At 39.6% G+C, this 16,756-nt stretch overlaps 2 protein-coding genes across 2 annotated transcripts; one reads left to right on the plus strand and one right to left on the minus strand.

The window, feature by feature from the left end:
* Nucleotides 1-5,514: 5,514 nt before the first annotated feature.
* Nucleotides 5,515-7,656, minus strand: LOC143021275 (vitellogenesis-inhibiting hormone-like). The gene is made up of 3 exons (XM_076178679.1): nucleotides 7,491-7,656; nucleotides 6,664-6,866; nucleotides 5,515-6,460 (listed from the first exon to the last, which is right to left on the minus strand). Exons 1-3 carry the CDS (start codon nucleotides 7,497-7,499, stop codon nucleotides 6,343-6,345), a joined length of 330 nt encoding a protein of 109 aa, XP_076034794.1. The 5' UTR covers nucleotides 7,500-7,656; the 3' UTR covers nucleotides 5,515-6,342.
* Nucleotides 7,657-10,512: 2,856 nt separating this feature from the next.
* LOC143021116 (general transcription factor II-I repeat domain-containing protein 2-like) lies at nucleotides 10,513-11,016 on the plus strand. The gene has a single exon (XM_076178403.1). It carries the CDS (start codon nucleotides 10,513-10,515, stop codon nucleotides 11,014-11,016), a length of 504 nt encoding a protein of 167 aa, XP_076034518.1.
* Nucleotides 11,017-16,756: the final 5,740 nt, after the last annotated feature.

Consider the following 16,756-nt stretch of genomic DNA (forward strand, 5'->3'; position numbering starts at 1 on the left):
ATTTTTTTATGTTAGTGGAGTGAAAATTCTCTTGGCAATATTTCGTAAAGATTCTCTTAGCAATATTTCGTAAAGATTCTCTTGGTAATATTTCGTAAAGATTCTCTTGTTAACATTTGGTAAAGATTCTCTTGGCAATATTTCGTAAATATTTTCTCATTAATATTTCGTAAAGATTCTTTTGTCAGAATTCCGTAAAGATTCTCTTTTTCTTGTTAGCACCACTTTCTTTTTCCATGGTAATATTATTAACGTATTAGATTAAGACACGGAGAGCAGCTTAAAGATACGTCTACCCTCTATGAATGCTTACAGGCGTCTGAGTCAGATGTGTCCCCGGGAGTTAGTGTTTCCGGTGATGACTCATTTCCGGGTTGGGCCTTGCGTAGGATGTTGGAAGGTTTAGAGAGAGATATTTTTTATGCTAGTGGATTATTATTATTATTATTATTATCATTATTATTATTATTATTATTATTATTATTATTATTATTATTATTATTATTATTATTATTATCTATATAATAATACGATAGCGTGTGTGTTATTTATTTATTTTGTGTGTCACACTTACATCAAAAGCAACGACCTTCCATGGTGTCGAAGTTCTCGAAGCTGCCGAAGTTCTCGAAGGTACCAAAGTTCTCGAAGGCGCCGAAGTTCTCGGACGTGCCGAAGTTCTCGAAGGTGTCGAGGTTCTCGAAGTTCTCGAAAGTGCCGAAATTGTCGAAGGTGCCGAAGTTCTCGAAGGTGCTGAAATTCTCGAAGGTGCCAAAGTTCTCGAAGGGGCCGAAGTTCTCGAAGGCGCAGAAGTTCTCGAAGTCGCCGAAGTTGTCGAAAGTGCCGAAGTTCTCGAAGGTGCCGAAGTTCTCGAAGGTGCCGAAGCTCTCGAAGGTGCCGAAGCTCTCGAATGTGCCGAAGCTCTCAAAGGAGCCGAAGTTCTCGAAAGTGCCGTAGTTCTCGAAAGTGCCTAAGTTCTCGAAGATCTGGCAGGCCTCGAAGTTCTGGAAGGTCTCGAAGTTCTGGAAGGTCTCGAACTTCTGGACAACTATGTAGCCTTCTCAAGAGCAAGGTCTATGAACAGTGTAAGAGTGAAAATTTGTCCTCAGAATGATTCTACTCATGGCCAGAGAAGAGGAACTACCTTCACAAGAAATATTGTATATAAAGAAGTTTTGTAAATTGTTTCATGTATTGCTCATTTTTTAAAATAAACATACAATTCAAATCTTATCACAAATTATTCAAACATGTATAGGTTAGGAACAAGATAATTAGTATCGAAAATATAATTTCGTGTAATTTACACGGGTGCCGAAGTTCTCGAACGTGCCGAAGTTCTCGAAGGTGTCGAGGTTCTTGAAGTTCTCGAAAGTGCCGAAATTGTCGAAGGTGCCGAAGTTCTCGAAGGTGCCGAAATTCTCGAAGGTGCCAAAGTTCTCGAAGGGGCCGAAGTTCTCGAAGTCGCCGAAGTTGTCGAAGGTGCCGAAGTTCTCGAAGGTGCCGAAGTTCTCGAAGGTGCCGAAGTTCTCGAAGGTGCCGAAGCTCTTGAAGGTGCCGAAGTTCTCGAAAGTGCCGAAGTTCTTGAAGGTCTGGAAAGTCTCGAAGTTCTGGAAGGTCTCGAAGTTCTGAAAGGTCTCGAACTTCTGGAAGGTCTCGAAGATCAAATAAAAATGAAGAAAGAAAATATGGACAGCTCTATATAATTGAAACAAATGAAGCATTAAATCTGAGGTCTCTTTCGTGTAATTTACACGGGTTCCGCTAGTATGTATTATTGGAAGTAGGTTGCGGATGAAAAGAAAATCAGTAAGATGGAGATCAATATGTCAGCGTCTTTAAAAGGGTTGTTACGGAAAGAGCATCGTGAAAATTTTCCTTCTTTTTACGATGAAAAGGTTAAAGAACCCCGTGATAGTGAAGCCGCCATGAAAAGGCGACAGCGAGATTTCTGGGCTAGGGTGACAAAAAAAAAAAAAAAAAAAAAAAAAAAGATTGACAAATCCACTATTGACAAAGTTCTCAGAGCACAGTTAACAGAAGAGCATAAGAAATGCCACCCCGAATATTACGAAAAGTGTAAAAACGGCAATCTACGACATGCGTCGCGGAGCAATCTATACAACAATTCCAACGTATAGTCCTTAGTTTCAACGAGATGTTACGCAATTCACAGTGATAGTGCAATAGTACAATAGATGACCTGGAACCGTATAGCGGGGATATTTCTTCCGAGGTTGTAGAAATTTTCAGGAAGCACTATTACGCAGGCTACAAAAAAATTTGTGGTAATGGTGGAAGAAGACACAGGCAATACCAGAGCGTAGGTTCAAGACATTTAAAAGAAACGTCCGAAAAAACGTGTTCGCTATGAAGAATGTGAGGCGCCAGCAAGAAAAGAAGAGGGACCAAAGGAAAGTAGAGTTGAGAAGAGACCTGAAAAAGATCCAAAAAGAGTGTGTGTTTGTGTGTGTGTGTATGTGTGTGTGTGCGGAAAACAATGTTAGAAAAAATGAAAAATAATGAATCGGAATACATCTCCCAACAAAAGAAGCGGATGGGTGGGTCGGAGTGTTCACCAAAGGAATTGAAGGACTACACAGAGCAGGAAAACCGTGTTCTCACTGAAATGAGGAACCAACAGCTGAGGAAAGTAATCCGCGTGGGCGTGCGCATGAGAATGTGAAGGGATCGTTACGCGAAGCAGACAAAGAAGTGAAACTAAATGATATAGGGGTTTTGGGGGGCAGAAATTTTATGCAATGCGCTGCTGTGGAAAAATGAGCTCCAGACAATATGTAGTAACCAGGGGCAGACGCCACTCACTGTACCAACCGAGATAAAGGATAAGGTACTCAAAGATCTGTACAAGGGAAAGTCGCCGCTCTAAACGTTTTTTTCAATAATTTAGTGGGGTTGAATAATATGTTCTCATTTACGTCTCTCTCGACTTCCAAAAAGTTGGAAAATGCAGCAGAGTCAGTGATGTCTTACAAGATTCAGGGTAGGATATATCATAGGTTGTTCACGTTGGATGCTCAGAAAATAATTCAGTCTTCACCGTTTCCAGGGGCGCCGGAACGGAGAAATGATCATTCGTATCTGGACCTATATTTTTATTATGACAGAGACCAGCAATTAAAGATTAGAACTGCCCGTGTAACACAAAAGCGAAGCGAGCGATCCGCGCAGCGGGTCTTGCCGAAGGCCAAGCACCCCTGGCGTAGCCAGGACTGCCGTAAGCCAGGTGCATGTATATATTCAATTTTTTTATAACTGGAAATGGCATAAATATATGAATTCATAGTCATTCAACGTTAGAACTTAAAAACAAGTTTTAAAACTTTTATTGAAAAGATAAAAACTGGCTCATAAAAACGTAAAAACATGCACTAAAAACCGTAACATAGCTTTATTTAATTCATTTGGTAATTATGAGCAAGGCTTCTCAAGTACTCGATAGCATCCATGTTTTCAAATCTAAGAACAGTTTCATGTATTCTTCTGTCTGCGTCTCTATATATATATATATATATATATATATTTTAGTTTCTGTGGACGTTCATGACCGCCCAGTAACTTTTCATAATATGCATCTCTACCTTTCTGTACTTTACGCAGGCCATCAATTAATTTCCATATGGTGGGATGTTGCATGCCAAATTCGTATTTAAGTCGACGGTGGGCTGCCTCAGTATTATTGTTTGTGCGGTCTTCCCCATTTAGCGTTCTCTGATAAAGGTTCCAAATTTCAGGAAGAAAATCTGGATCAGTGTTAAACAAACAAGTGAACCCCAGTCTAGCTAGATGTTTTTGCATATTTTGAGCTAAAAAAAAAAAAAATCATTTTATTTGAACATCAGGGAATCTTTCCTTCATAGCACTGTGTGCAGCATGTTCAAAATCGCAGACGATTGAACTGGGTTTCAAGTTGGGTTCTATTTCTTTCAATAACTCGAGCATTTTCATGTATGTGGTGCGTTGCTTGTTGGGCAATAGAGCATATATAAATCTGACAAAAGAGGCTGGGAGCAATACTGAATATGCCATTGGCAAACCACATATCAGATGTCACTAAGTGCTGTAGCCAGCTTTGTCTCCCGAAGATTATTACCCGGTCGTGACCTGGTCCACTATCACACAGTAAAAAAAAATTCTTCCACTCCTGGTTGAGGGACATATATTCTGTAGCATTCTGGCACAAACAATTGCTGTGAGTCAGCTGGATTGGTGGGGGCAATTGTTACTGAATTACGCTTCCTCCGTATTATTTTCCTCAAAGCAGACATATTAGGAATGGCAGCTGGACTAGACTGGGATGTCTGTCAAACATTCATTAACAACTACATTCGGTGATTCAAGGGTTTCCTCTACCCTCTTTTTCATATTAGTTTTCACAAGTGCAACCTCTACTTGTGCAGCACGGGCTTCATGCAAATGGCTGTTCAACTCTTTCACCACCTCTCCAGTTTAGGTATGGAGCCGTGCCTTGCACCGATTTATTTGCTCACAACGCCAATATTTCAACTCCCTGTCAGCTTTGCTTGTTTTGTCAAAGATGTATAGGAATCCGTTATGAGTAATTTTTTTTTTGCCACGTTTTGTTAATACCTTTTCAGCCATCATATATGTAAAACAAAAGTTTTTAGTTAAAAAGATATATAAAAATTTGGTAAAAGAGCGAAACACTTGCGACAGCGCTAACAGAGCTAACTCAACTGAGGCTAAAGACTTACAGACTCAACTCAGACGCCATTCGTTGGCAGGAATAAAAGCGCCCTCTTATACGTACGAGTAGCCTGAGCAAACAGCTAACCGAGGAGAGAGCTAGTTTTCCTGTTTCTAAATATGTATATCATCTTTCAATTTATAACCGATACATTGTAATTTTGTCCATACAGGCAGGTTTATAAAATCAAATTTGTATATTAGAAAAATGTTTTTGGCGCCAAAACAGCCGTCGCCATGTAGTCTGGTGCCAAAACAGCTGGCCCCAAAACGGCCGTGCCTAAACGGCCACGCCCAAACGGCTGCTTCACAATTTACCCTACTCATAGGGTAAGAAAATAATAAATACACAATTAGCCATCACTTTTAATGAAGTATGCATATATATATATATATATATATATATATATATATATATATATATATATATATATATATATATATATATATATATATATATGTATGTATGTATGTATATGCATACTTCATTGGAAGTGATGGCTAATTGTGATTTATTATTTTCTTAAATGTATTTTCCATATGCCTTACTATGGGCTTATGTTTCTTTGAAAGGAGGTTCATGACCTCACTATAGGTGATACGTATTATTGCCGAAACCATTATTTTTGTTCTTATATCTTGTTCAGTGTCTGTTTAAATTCAATTCAGACGTGTGAGTAAATTAACTAGTACTCATAGAGGAGCGAAGATCAGATCTTGAACGAGACGATGCAGTTGGTTTTTCATTGATAGTACCTTATCAATCTTTATTCACTTTCCGTCACAAAATGTCACAGTTGCATCGCCCCTTTAAAGTGGGACAAACTTCATTAGTTTACAGCTTAAATCGGTGGAAAATATCAATCAAGTATGAAACACAAATATACGCACTTTTCAAGTATAGATAATACGTCCCTGATCTTATAATTCACATTAGTGTCCTGCACTCAAACCAAAACGTGTTGAATATTTTTACATCATCTCTGCCATCTCGACATCTGAAATCAAATCCATTACCACACAAAACTTACGACTAATTTCACGGATATTTTCTAGTGACGGGAGAAAAAAAATTGTTTTACAGAAACAAATAGAAACAGAGGTAACACCTTTTAATCACTAGTTTTTGTAACATATGCTTTTCCGAAGCATTTGTTCATTCATATCACAAGCTATACAAAATCTATAGTTTCACTCATTCATATAGTCAGATTTGTTGCTATACACTACTGAAAAACACCAGAGTTTCGGGTGCAATGAATTGTGGAGATATCTTGGTTGAAATTTTTGCTTCACCAGCGATCACACAAGTGATTATCCATCAGGTTCCTATGAGGTTAATTTAAAGATTACAATAACGCGCGTTTATTTATTCGGCATTTCTCCTCTATGAATGACAAGATTTCCTCTACATGATTATGATCACATTTCACCAATTTTTCATTTCTACATATAATAGATTGTTACTTGCGGCTGTGGTGGGCACCGGACTTTTGGTTCAGTAGTTGCATAAGGAGATTTTGCACTCAGCGAGGGCAGAGGCAGAAGCCTCAAAAACATCAGTAAACCGGGAAGAACTCAAAATGGCGTCATGTGGATGGGATTCAGCACTTTTCACCTCCTGCCTTCCCGTATGATTGGTACATTATTCCGGTACTGTTGTTGTACGTCATCCGGTATCATCAGCGCTTTCATGCAGGTGAGGAAGAGTTCGTTAACGAAGCAGTTCTCACTGAAACGAGAAGAACATGTGGTAGTTGAACACGCTTACCTTGAATGCATGTGTGCCATCTTTTGTGCTGGCTTCCATATATTTCCCACTGTGTTAATGTGAACATAGTTACACAAGCAATGTATGTCAATGCCACTCATATAGTCACAGAAATGGTTACACAAGTTTGGCTGATATTTAGTTGATCCTGAAGGATGACGTACCGGCATCTAAGATAAACTGATTTATCGCGGGACAAATTCTGACAATCATCGCAAACTCGGGAGAGGTCTGTGTAGATGTCTGAGTACGTGGAACGACCTCTGCACGAGAAGAAGTGGTCCCTGAAGTAGATGCTGCCCTCCACTTCAGTTTCATGCCAAGACACAAACACAAACGCAAGCAATGTTGCAGCAAGCCAGGAACGCTGGAAAAGGCAATGGGGTCGTTAAAGTGAGAGCACGCTAACTGTGAGGAACCGATTATTGTGTGATTAGGATTCAAAAGAAGGTGAATAATTTCGATAAACTGTAACAAACATTTGAAAAATCATGCTTTTTCAGGAGTTCAAGATTGGAAAAGTGTAGTGTAAGAAACATTTGAATAAGGGAAGCTGACACGTGTGAGTGGGTAAATCATTGATATACCGAAAATGCTTCCAAAGTGACCAAACCGATACGAGGTTAAAAATTATTCAAACATTTGCAGCTTTTGTGGTAATAGTGAAGTGAAACACATTCAAACCTGGCAAGACAGAATATTAATTTTTGTTGCGACGATGATAAGAAGACATCCTGGACCAAAAACTTTGACATTAAAAGAGTCCGACCTAAGGTTTTATGTAGGAGACATAGGAACTCTAACTATATACTATCTATTTCTATACCAATTGCTTTTTCCCCCTTACAAGGGAGGTAGCCAAGTCAAAAGGCAAGTACCCACTCCCACCCATTTCAGTCCGACCCATTCCACTCCCATCCACCAATATTTTCTTCCCTCTCATCCTAGCCCCTTATGGATGACCTAAAATAAATGACAGTGAGGTAATTGCCTGAATCATATCGAAAAGATCCACTAGGGTGTTGTTGCAGTCTGTTGGTCTACAAAACTCTGTTGTCAAAATCAGAACGAGACGATGTTCTTGTATCTCGAAACTGATGGGTGGTGTTATCAATCTACTGATATAGCTCGCACATATATGTGTTATATCCCTTATGCGAGATGAGACTGTCTGTTCCCGCAAGCAACGCATTCAAATTTATATTGGTGACTCTCCCACGCTGTGACGGTGCCATAGCAACGATAAAAGCGGTCGTGCCATTATCTTATTATTTTGCAAGGTTCATGAAACAGGAATGGAAAGGATGTCTCGCGTAAACTCCTAATTTTACTATGTAAACGCGTCTGTACGTGCGTGTATGTATGTGTGCGTGCGTGTGTGCATGTGCGTGCGTGCGTGCGTGCGTGTGTGTGTGTCTGTGTGTGTGTGTGTGTGTGTGTGTGTGTGTGTGTGTGTGTGTGTGTGTGTGTGTGTGTGTGTGTGTGTGTGTGTGTGTGTGTGTGTGTGTGTTTACCTAGAAAGGAGCAACGGTCATTGGATTCCATCTCCTACTTCCCAATTCATTATACCTGGTCTCAGTTTCATATAATGTTCCTACCTGGCTTATATATTTAATGCCCAATTATAATGTTTAGATTTGAATTAATGTATTGTTCCAGCTTGGGTTGTAATATTTTCTAAATCACTGGCGGGCCACATCCGGCCCGCGAAGGCCTAGCGTCCGGCCCGCCGCCCTGTTAGGTATTATTATTGCAATCCGACCCGCGGAACTCCCAGCAAAAGAGAAAGAGAGAGAGAGAGAGAGAGAGAGAGAGAGAGAGAGAGAGAGAGAGAGAGAGAGAGAGAGAGAGAGAGAGAGAGAGAGAGAGAGAGAGAGAGAGATACAGAAATCCAATAAATATTATGTTTTCAAATGCATAAATTTAATTATTGAATTACTTTATATTTCGTTAGCAGTAATAGTAGCAGTAGTAGTTGTAGTAGTAATAGTAGCAGCAGCAGTAGTAGTACGAAAATAAAACACTTATGAAAACAATAATAATATGGGGTAGTAGTAGTAGTAGTAGTCGTAGTGTGTAGAAATTTAAGCTAGATCAGATTAGCGAAGTACTAGAAAAGCCAAAGTTTACACTAAATTCTGCTCAACTTTTAATGGGGAGTTTCAAAATTGCAAACACAAATCTATTTGAATATGAACTGTTAGAATTTGAATGTTTAATCAAATACAGTCAACGAAATAACTTTATTTATTAAGCATAATTGTCTTGTCTGACATACTTCACTGGAAGAGGTCGAAGGTTCGAGAAAAAGACCACTCGGCAGTTGTTGGAAATATTGGATTTATAAAGTCAACTTTCAACATTATAGTTCTTCAGAATATTCTGTCGTCAGCAATCGTCAGATTTCATTCTTCAAATCAAGTTCAAAATCAACTGTCATATTCATCACTCGTCAAGTGTGTATTATCGAATTCAAGCTTCAAATCCAGTTCAAGTCGTCATTTGTCAACTTCTCAAATTTTCACAAACCTTCTGTGTGATATGTTAGACGGCGTCTTCAGTTTACCGTTCAGGTTGGATAATCATGTAATTAAAATAATGTAATTAAAATCTGCCAAACAACATCCGCTGGCAGATGCTGTTTTGGGAACTGTCCCTCACTGCACGGTCTATGATCCTGGCACTGCCAGAGCAGCCAGACGCCAGTGGTCAGCGTCCGTTAGAGTTTCACGTTGATACAAGGTACGTAAGCTTTTTGGGCAGTACAGATAAATTACAGTTATTTCTTATAAAAAATCAATTATAACTACTAAGCTTATGTAGCTACTAATTGATTATATTTAAATTAGATGACGTACATTTACAATAAATGCACCATTATTTCGCTTATTCAGTGTTGATATACTTCATTTTCTTCCTTTTTAGCTCATCATGTCTGCGACCCAGCGTGTTAAGAAGAGGAAAGTGGATCTCGAGCATTGGACAGGCCCAGTGCCTCATATGCTTGAAGACTGTGGCTATCCTAAAAGAGTATAACGTGCGCCGCCACTGGGAGACAGAGCACCGATCGTCAAACTTCGCTCTTCCGCAAGCAGAATGCTGAGGCCGAAAAGTTGACGCGCACCAGTTATGAAGTCTCCCGCATCCTTGCTCACCGAACGAAGCCATTCGCGGATGGGAACTTCATCAAAGAATGCTGTAGTGGACTCCGTCTGTCCAGAGCAGCGTTCTGTCTTTGAGAGCGTGAGCCTTTCGTTCCGCACCGTTCGTCGTCGCATCGAGGAAATGTTGGACAATGTGCACGACTCACACAAAACACGCAGCTCGAACTTCGTCGCCTTTTCCCTCGCTCTGGATGAGAGCACCGACACAAAGGACACGGCCCTGCTGGCCGTTTTCATCCGCGGCGTCACCTCTGACCTCCAGGTGTGTGAGGAATTCCTGCAGCTTGTTTCGCTGCGCGGCATCACCACTGGGCAAAACATCTGCGACCCCGTGCTTTAGTGTGTTGATCAGCACTCCCTGGACCAATCCCGTCTTGTGTGCGTGACGTCCGACGGTGCCCCGGGGATGGTTGGGGGAAGAAGGGCGCCGCTTCGCTGCTAGTGCGCCACTGTGAAGTCGCCGGATACACTCAGCCCATTAACATGATGCAATTCCGTCCTCTCCCGCAGCCTTAACCACTGTCAGTTCCAGATACTGATGGACGAGGTGAACGTGCACTACAACGATCTACTTTACTTCTGTGAGGTACGCTGGCTGAGTCGTGTGGCCATGTTGTCTCGTTTGTGCGACCTACAGCAGGAGATTGCCACCTCCCTACGTCAGAAGAACCTTCCCCACGCTGATCAATTCTGTGATCCGAGGTGGTTAGCTCGCCTGGCCCTGCTCATGGACATCACGGCGCACCTGAACGCTCTCAATATGATGCTGCAAGGCAAAGATATTCTCGTAACAGACACGTACGCGCACATCACTGTCTTCTAGGTTAAGCTGCCCTTGCGGGAGGCTGAATGGACTTCTGGTCTGTTTGTGCCCCTGACGACGCGGACCTGGACACTTGCGTTGGTGTCGTCACCTCTCTGGGTGGGGAATTTGCTTTCCGTTTTTCAGGAGTCAGGGTGCTGGCTGCGGACCTCAAGCTTTTCACTGCTCTCATTGACTTCCCCGTGGAAGACGCCCCTGCCTCCCTGCAGATGGAGTTGGTGGAGCTGCGACGCAACGATGAAATGAAAGCGAAGTTCCGCACCTCTTCTCCGTTGTCCTTCTTTCGCGACATCGTCCTCCCTTCTAATAAAATTCAAAAATTCATTGCGCATGTTCAACGCATTGTGGCCATGTTCGGCAGGACCTACTGTTGCGAACAGCTCTTCTCCAAAATGAAGTACACGAAGTCTCACCTTCGCTCCCAACTCTCAGACCGCCACCTCAATGACATTCTTCTGTTGTCTACCTCAACCATCGAGCCAGACATGGAAATACTTCTTCATGGCAAACAGCACCAGCAGTCTCATTGATTTGTAGGGTGTTCAATGCAATTCTTGTATAATTTATTCATTGTATTCAATGTATTGTACAAAATAGAGTAATTCTGGGGATTTCGTTTTTCACTCCGGCCCGCGGCCTCCTTCCAAAAGTCTCATCTGGCCCTCACTCTGAAAAGGTTGCCCGCCCCTGTTCTAAATTATTCCAATTATACCGGTATATGCATCTATATTGAAATCAGTATTTTTCTCATCCTTTAAACATATATTTTCCTTAGTTTGTCTTCATAACTCTTAAAACCCTCCTATCCTTAAGAGATATCTTCTGTTAATGTAGTCTATCCACTTTAGCTACTGTAATTATATCACTTCTCTCTCTTCGATCTTTCAAAGTTGGCAGACTCAATACTTTTAGTCCCTCCTCATATGGTTTATCTGCCGAAATGGGAACCAGTTTGTTTGTTGCCCTTTGTTTTCTCTTCATCTTGCTTATACCCTTCACTCTGTGGTGGGACCACACCACTGACGTATTTTCTAGTTTTGATCGAACCAGGGTTTATACGTCTAATTTTTTTCATCATCTCTTCATTCATATAGTGAAAAGACGCTTATCAGCTGCAGCAGCTCGTATGTCTCTCCCACAACCTTATTGACATGCCTGTTAGGTGACAATTTGTCTTTTATCAATGCTACCAAATATCTCTACTTTTTTTTTTTTTTTTTATCTGTTCACTTCCCAAGATGGTCTTTTAGAGCTATTGCCCATTTCCCTTACTTTGCATTTTTTTTTTTTTTGCATTAGAACTTTTTTTCCATTCCTAACATCATGCCAATATACTCTACGTTTTTTTTAATAGTCTACAGTCCTCCTCTTTTTTTTTCTCCCTACTTATGATTTTTGCATCATTTGCAATCATGTTAACGTAGCTTGTTGTACCTTCTATCGTGTCACTGACATAGAGAAGGAACCTTGATAGTTCTGATATTGAACCTTGTGGAACCCAGCTGGTCACGGTTTCCATCCCGACGTGTTATTCTTTACTAATGTCCTTATATACCTTCCTGAGAAAAATCGAATACTTCATAAGTTTAGTCCTCCAATATGAGATAATTTCCTTATAAGACGATTGTGAGCTACTTTACCACAAGCCTCCTCTATGTCGAGATACACACAGTCTTAAAAACATAAGAATGAAGGAGACTTGAAAACTCCATAAGGCCTACACTAGGCAGTTCCATGTCCATTACAACCTGTCATCCCATCCATAAAGTTGTCTAACCGTTTCTTAATACAACCGATAGTTTCAGCGCTCACTACATGTTTACTAAGTCTACTCCATTCGTTGACCACCCAATTAATAAGCCAATTTTTGGCCATTCCCTTCTTAAATCTAAATTTGTCCAATTTAATTACATTACTGCGAGTCCTGCCCTGTTGTCTTAATATGATGACCTTGTTTGTGTCGCCCTTGTTAAAGTATTTGATCCAATTGAACACCTCTATTAGATCACTCCGCACTCTGCGTCTTTCCAGAGAATGTAAGTTAAGGTGCCTGACGCTTTCTTCGTAAGGTAAATTTCTGAGCCCATATTTTATTTAGGTCATTCTCCTCTGTACTAATTCAAGTGAATTGATGTCCATTGTATAGGACTGAGACCAAAACTATACCGCATAGTCAATAATGGGTTTGACTAATGCAAAGATAGAGTTTGATAATTACCTCTGCACTTCTATTCGTAACCGTCCTAGCAATGAAACCTAATGCCCTACTTATTTTATTCCTGGCGTTAATGCACTGTTTCCTGGATTTAAGGTCAGGACTCTCTAGAGCTTCCAAGTGTCTCTCGCACTCATCTATATACTTATAAAACTCTGGTAATCTTGTTTGTTATCTTGCTTGCTTGAAACCGTCACCCAGCCAATCAGAAGAGATATGACGTCACGACTGAGGAGCAGCCAAGCAGAAGAAGAGATTAGAAGAAGAGATATGACGTCAGGACTGAGGACCAGCCAATCAGAAGAAGAGACATGGCGTCACAAGATCATATGATGCGTAGTGTTCCAAGCAACAACGACATGACGTCACAATCTTCTGCATTTCACTTATTATGACAACGTATCATCTAAAATTGTATTTGACCCAAATATATATATATATATATATATATATATATATATATATATATATATATATATATATATATATATATATATATACATCAGTGGCGACTCCGGCCGTCAGGCTACTCGGGCTTAGCCCGAGTATTAGATTTTCTAAAATGAACATGTAATTACAGCCAGTTAGCTCGGGCTCCATTTATTTCGCCTGGCCACAGTTCATATATTTTCGTTTAGCGTCTGGGATTCGTCTACTCTAGGTGGGCTGTGTCAGAATATAAATATTGCTCCTATATAACGCGCCTGACTCGTCACCCAATGATAGTCGAGCTGCTTCTCGGCTCGGCCAATCAGAGCTTTTCCGGATCCTGCCTTCGCCGCTCGGGCTCAAAGCTTACAGCCTTGTTGTTATCTATAATTGTAAGAATTTAAAAGTAATTCAAATACAATGTTTCCTTGAAACAATAGATTTCTACAGAGCTGAGGATTTAAATTCCAATGTATGAAAGATCTCAATTCTACAATATTCTTAAAGGAACGGAAAACTGTCCAGTAACTCGGGCTAATACAAATTAGCTTGGTAAGCTGGGTAAAAGACTAACTGGCATCTCTTGAGTTGATGATGCGCTCGGGCTCAGAGCTTACCGGCCCAAGTTGTTATCTATAATTGTAAGAATTAAAAGTAATTCAAATTCAGTATTTCCTTGAAACAATAGATTTCTACAGAGCTTAGGATTTAAATTCTAATGTAAGAAAGATTTAAATTATACAATATTCTTAAAGGAACGGAAAACTGTCCAGTGACTCGGGCTAATACGTATTAGCTTGGTAGAGGTAAAAGCCTACGGTGTGCATTACGTCTCTTACCTTCATTTATGCATGTGTCTTAAGCGAAATCTGTGATGAGCCCGAGTGACGTTGATGACCTGGAGTCGCCTCTGATATATATATATATATATATATATATATATATATATATATATATATGTATATATATATGTATACATATATATTACATATCATATATATATATACATATATACATATATGTATATATATATGTATACATATATATATATATATATATATGTATATATATATATATGTATACATATATACATATATATATATATATATATATATATACTTTTAAATTTTTCATATTCAGTATTGAAAAGTATAGCGAACTCCTGAGCTAGCATCAATGAGGTATAATGTGTTTATTAAAATATTACGAACCCTATAAATCATATGATGCGTAGTGTTGCAAGCAACGACGACATGACGTCACAATCTTCTGCGTTTCACTTCTTATAAGCAATCAAGTCACTGCCTTCGTCTACTGAATAGAACATTGTCTTAATAAAGATTTTATTGACCATTTTATTAACAACGTATAATTTAATTTTTTATTTGATCCAACGGGTCACGGGTGGTCTAGTTTTTTTTTTTTTTTTTTTTTTTATAAAAACATATTATCTAAGCTATATCTGTTTTCGGAGTTGTGTAGCCCTACGTTTAACATGCTACACTTTGAGATATTAACGTCCATTTGCCATTTCACCAACCATGTGAACAATTTCTTAAGATCATCCTGTAGAATCTCGGCGTCGTCTGCTGACCTAATTAGGCATCCTATTTTAGTATCGTCCTCAAACTTACCAATATCACTATTAATCCCATTGTCCAAGTCGTTTATGTACACAATGAGCAATAAGGAACCCAAAAACCAAGCCCTTGGGAACTCCACTAGAAACACCCCCAAGTGGATTTTACTCCATTTATGGTGACCCGCTGTTTTCTGTTACTGATCCAAGCTCTAATCCATTTTAACATTTTCCCCCCTATGCCATGGGCTTGAATTTTATTTAGTAGTCCCTGATGGGGTACCTTATCGAACGCTCTGCTAAAGTCATGGTAAATAACATCGTAACTATCATTGTTATCTGACTCCATATATACGCTAGTGTAAAATGATAGAAGATTAGTCACACATGATTTACCCTTTGAGAAACCATGGTGTGAGTTTCGAATCAAATTATGTCTCTCGATGTGATCTCTGAGTCTATTAAATATTATTGGTTTAAGTGTTTTACCTATAACTGATGCCAAACTGATTGGCTTGTAGTTGCATATAGACGATTTATCTCCCTTTTTGAAAACAGGAACAACTCTTGCCTGCCCCCAAGCAATAGGCACAAAACCAGTGTCTGCCGACTTGTTAAATATTTGTGTTAACTGGTCGCAGATTTCAAATTTACACTCTTTAAGCACTATCAAAAAGTTTTCGTCTGGACCCGGGGATTTTGTTCCTTTAAGTCTTTCAATCCGTTTGACTACTTCTACCTTACTAATACTGGTATTAGATAGTCTACTTTCTTCATCCCCACTGAAAATCGGATTGCAGTCATGTACCTTATCTAACTTCTCCTCAGTAAAGATCAAGAGAAAATATTTGTTAAACGGCTCACTTATGTTTTCCTTCAATTCTATCATGACATCTTCGTCGTTTGTAATTGGGCCTATTCTTGCCTTATTTTTTGTTCTGTAGAGATAAAAGAAGCCCTTTGGGTTGGATCTTGCTTGTCTAGCAACCTTAATTTCATAGTTACGTTTCGCTGTGCTCGTGTACTTTTTAACAAGTCTTGCCATATCGTTATATTTGGATCTGAGGTGTGTTTCCCCGTTTTTTGTTTTTTGTTTTATTCTTGCGTAAAGTCCTGTTTTCATTCCGACCTCATATTTCATCCTATCCGTCATCAATATGGAATTATTACTGTGCTATTCTTCCGCATTGACTTGAAGGTAATAAACTTATTTTGTGCATTTAGAATTAAAACTGTTAGATTACTCTACATTTCATCCAAATTGGTCATCGGGCTGTTCATCTCGCGCTTGTAAGTGACCTGACCCAAGATTTGCATATTACCTCCGTGACCCGACACCTGACTGCTCTAATGACGTCCAGACTGACCGTGTATCTTACCTTGTCACAGCCCACTGGGTCGGTCTCATAATTGACCAAATGTCTTAGATATTTTCTCATATTATCCAAATTGGTTCTCCTGAAGTCCGGTACTAGAACGCTATTCGTACTATTTAATCCTTCCCAAATAATATTAAATCTTATTTCTTGATGATTGCAAGAGCCTAGGCTTTCTCTCACTTTTACGTTTCTCTTTAGGTACTCATTATTAGTTAAAAGTAAGTCCAGAGTATTCTCTCCCCTTGTAGGATCGGTGACCATTTGTTTTAGGAAATGATCCTGCACCACATCTAAGAAGATTTGCGCTTCCTGATCTTCTACTAAAAATTGCCAGTCAGTGTTTCTATCATTAAAATCTCCCATGATCACAACGTTTTTGTACTGGGACACCTTGCGAATTTCATGGATCAAGGGATCAGTCTGCTCAATGCTGGGGTTAGGAGGTCTATATAGGACCCCTTCCTTCTATTGTAGCACATTGATTACTCTCAAGTAAAGTTTAAAAGGCTTGACACATATAACCTTCTAGATCTGAAACCAAACTGACTGTCTATCAGAATGTTCGTCTCCTCAAGATTATTTCACAATCAGTATATGATACCGGTCTATAATTTATTGGTGTTTCCTTCTACCTTAGTGAAGGAAGATAACAAGACTGGTAACTCGAA

The sequence above is a fragment of the Oratosquilla oratoria genome, chromosome 41, assembly GCF_046742065.1.
Source record: "Oratosquilla oratoria isolate Oo_2021 chromosome 41, ASM4674206v1, whole genome shotgun sequence".
Taxonomy (NCBI): domain Eukaryota; kingdom Metazoa; phylum Arthropoda; class Malacostraca; order Stomatopoda; family Squillidae; genus Oratosquilla; species Oratosquilla oratoria.

What these genes read in the sequence shown, in the direction of transcription:
- LOC143021116 (XM_076178403.1), top strand. Translation starts at nt 10,513, where the DNA reads ATGGACTTCTGGTCTGTTTGTGCCCCTGACGACGCGGACCTGGACACT.
- LOC143021275 (XM_076178679.1), bottom strand. An exon ending in TCAGTTTATCTTAGATGCCG is followed by an intron (nt 6,461 to 6,663) that starts GTACGTCATCCT and finishes TTCTCGTTTCAG; the next exon opens with TGAGAACTGCTTCGTTAACG.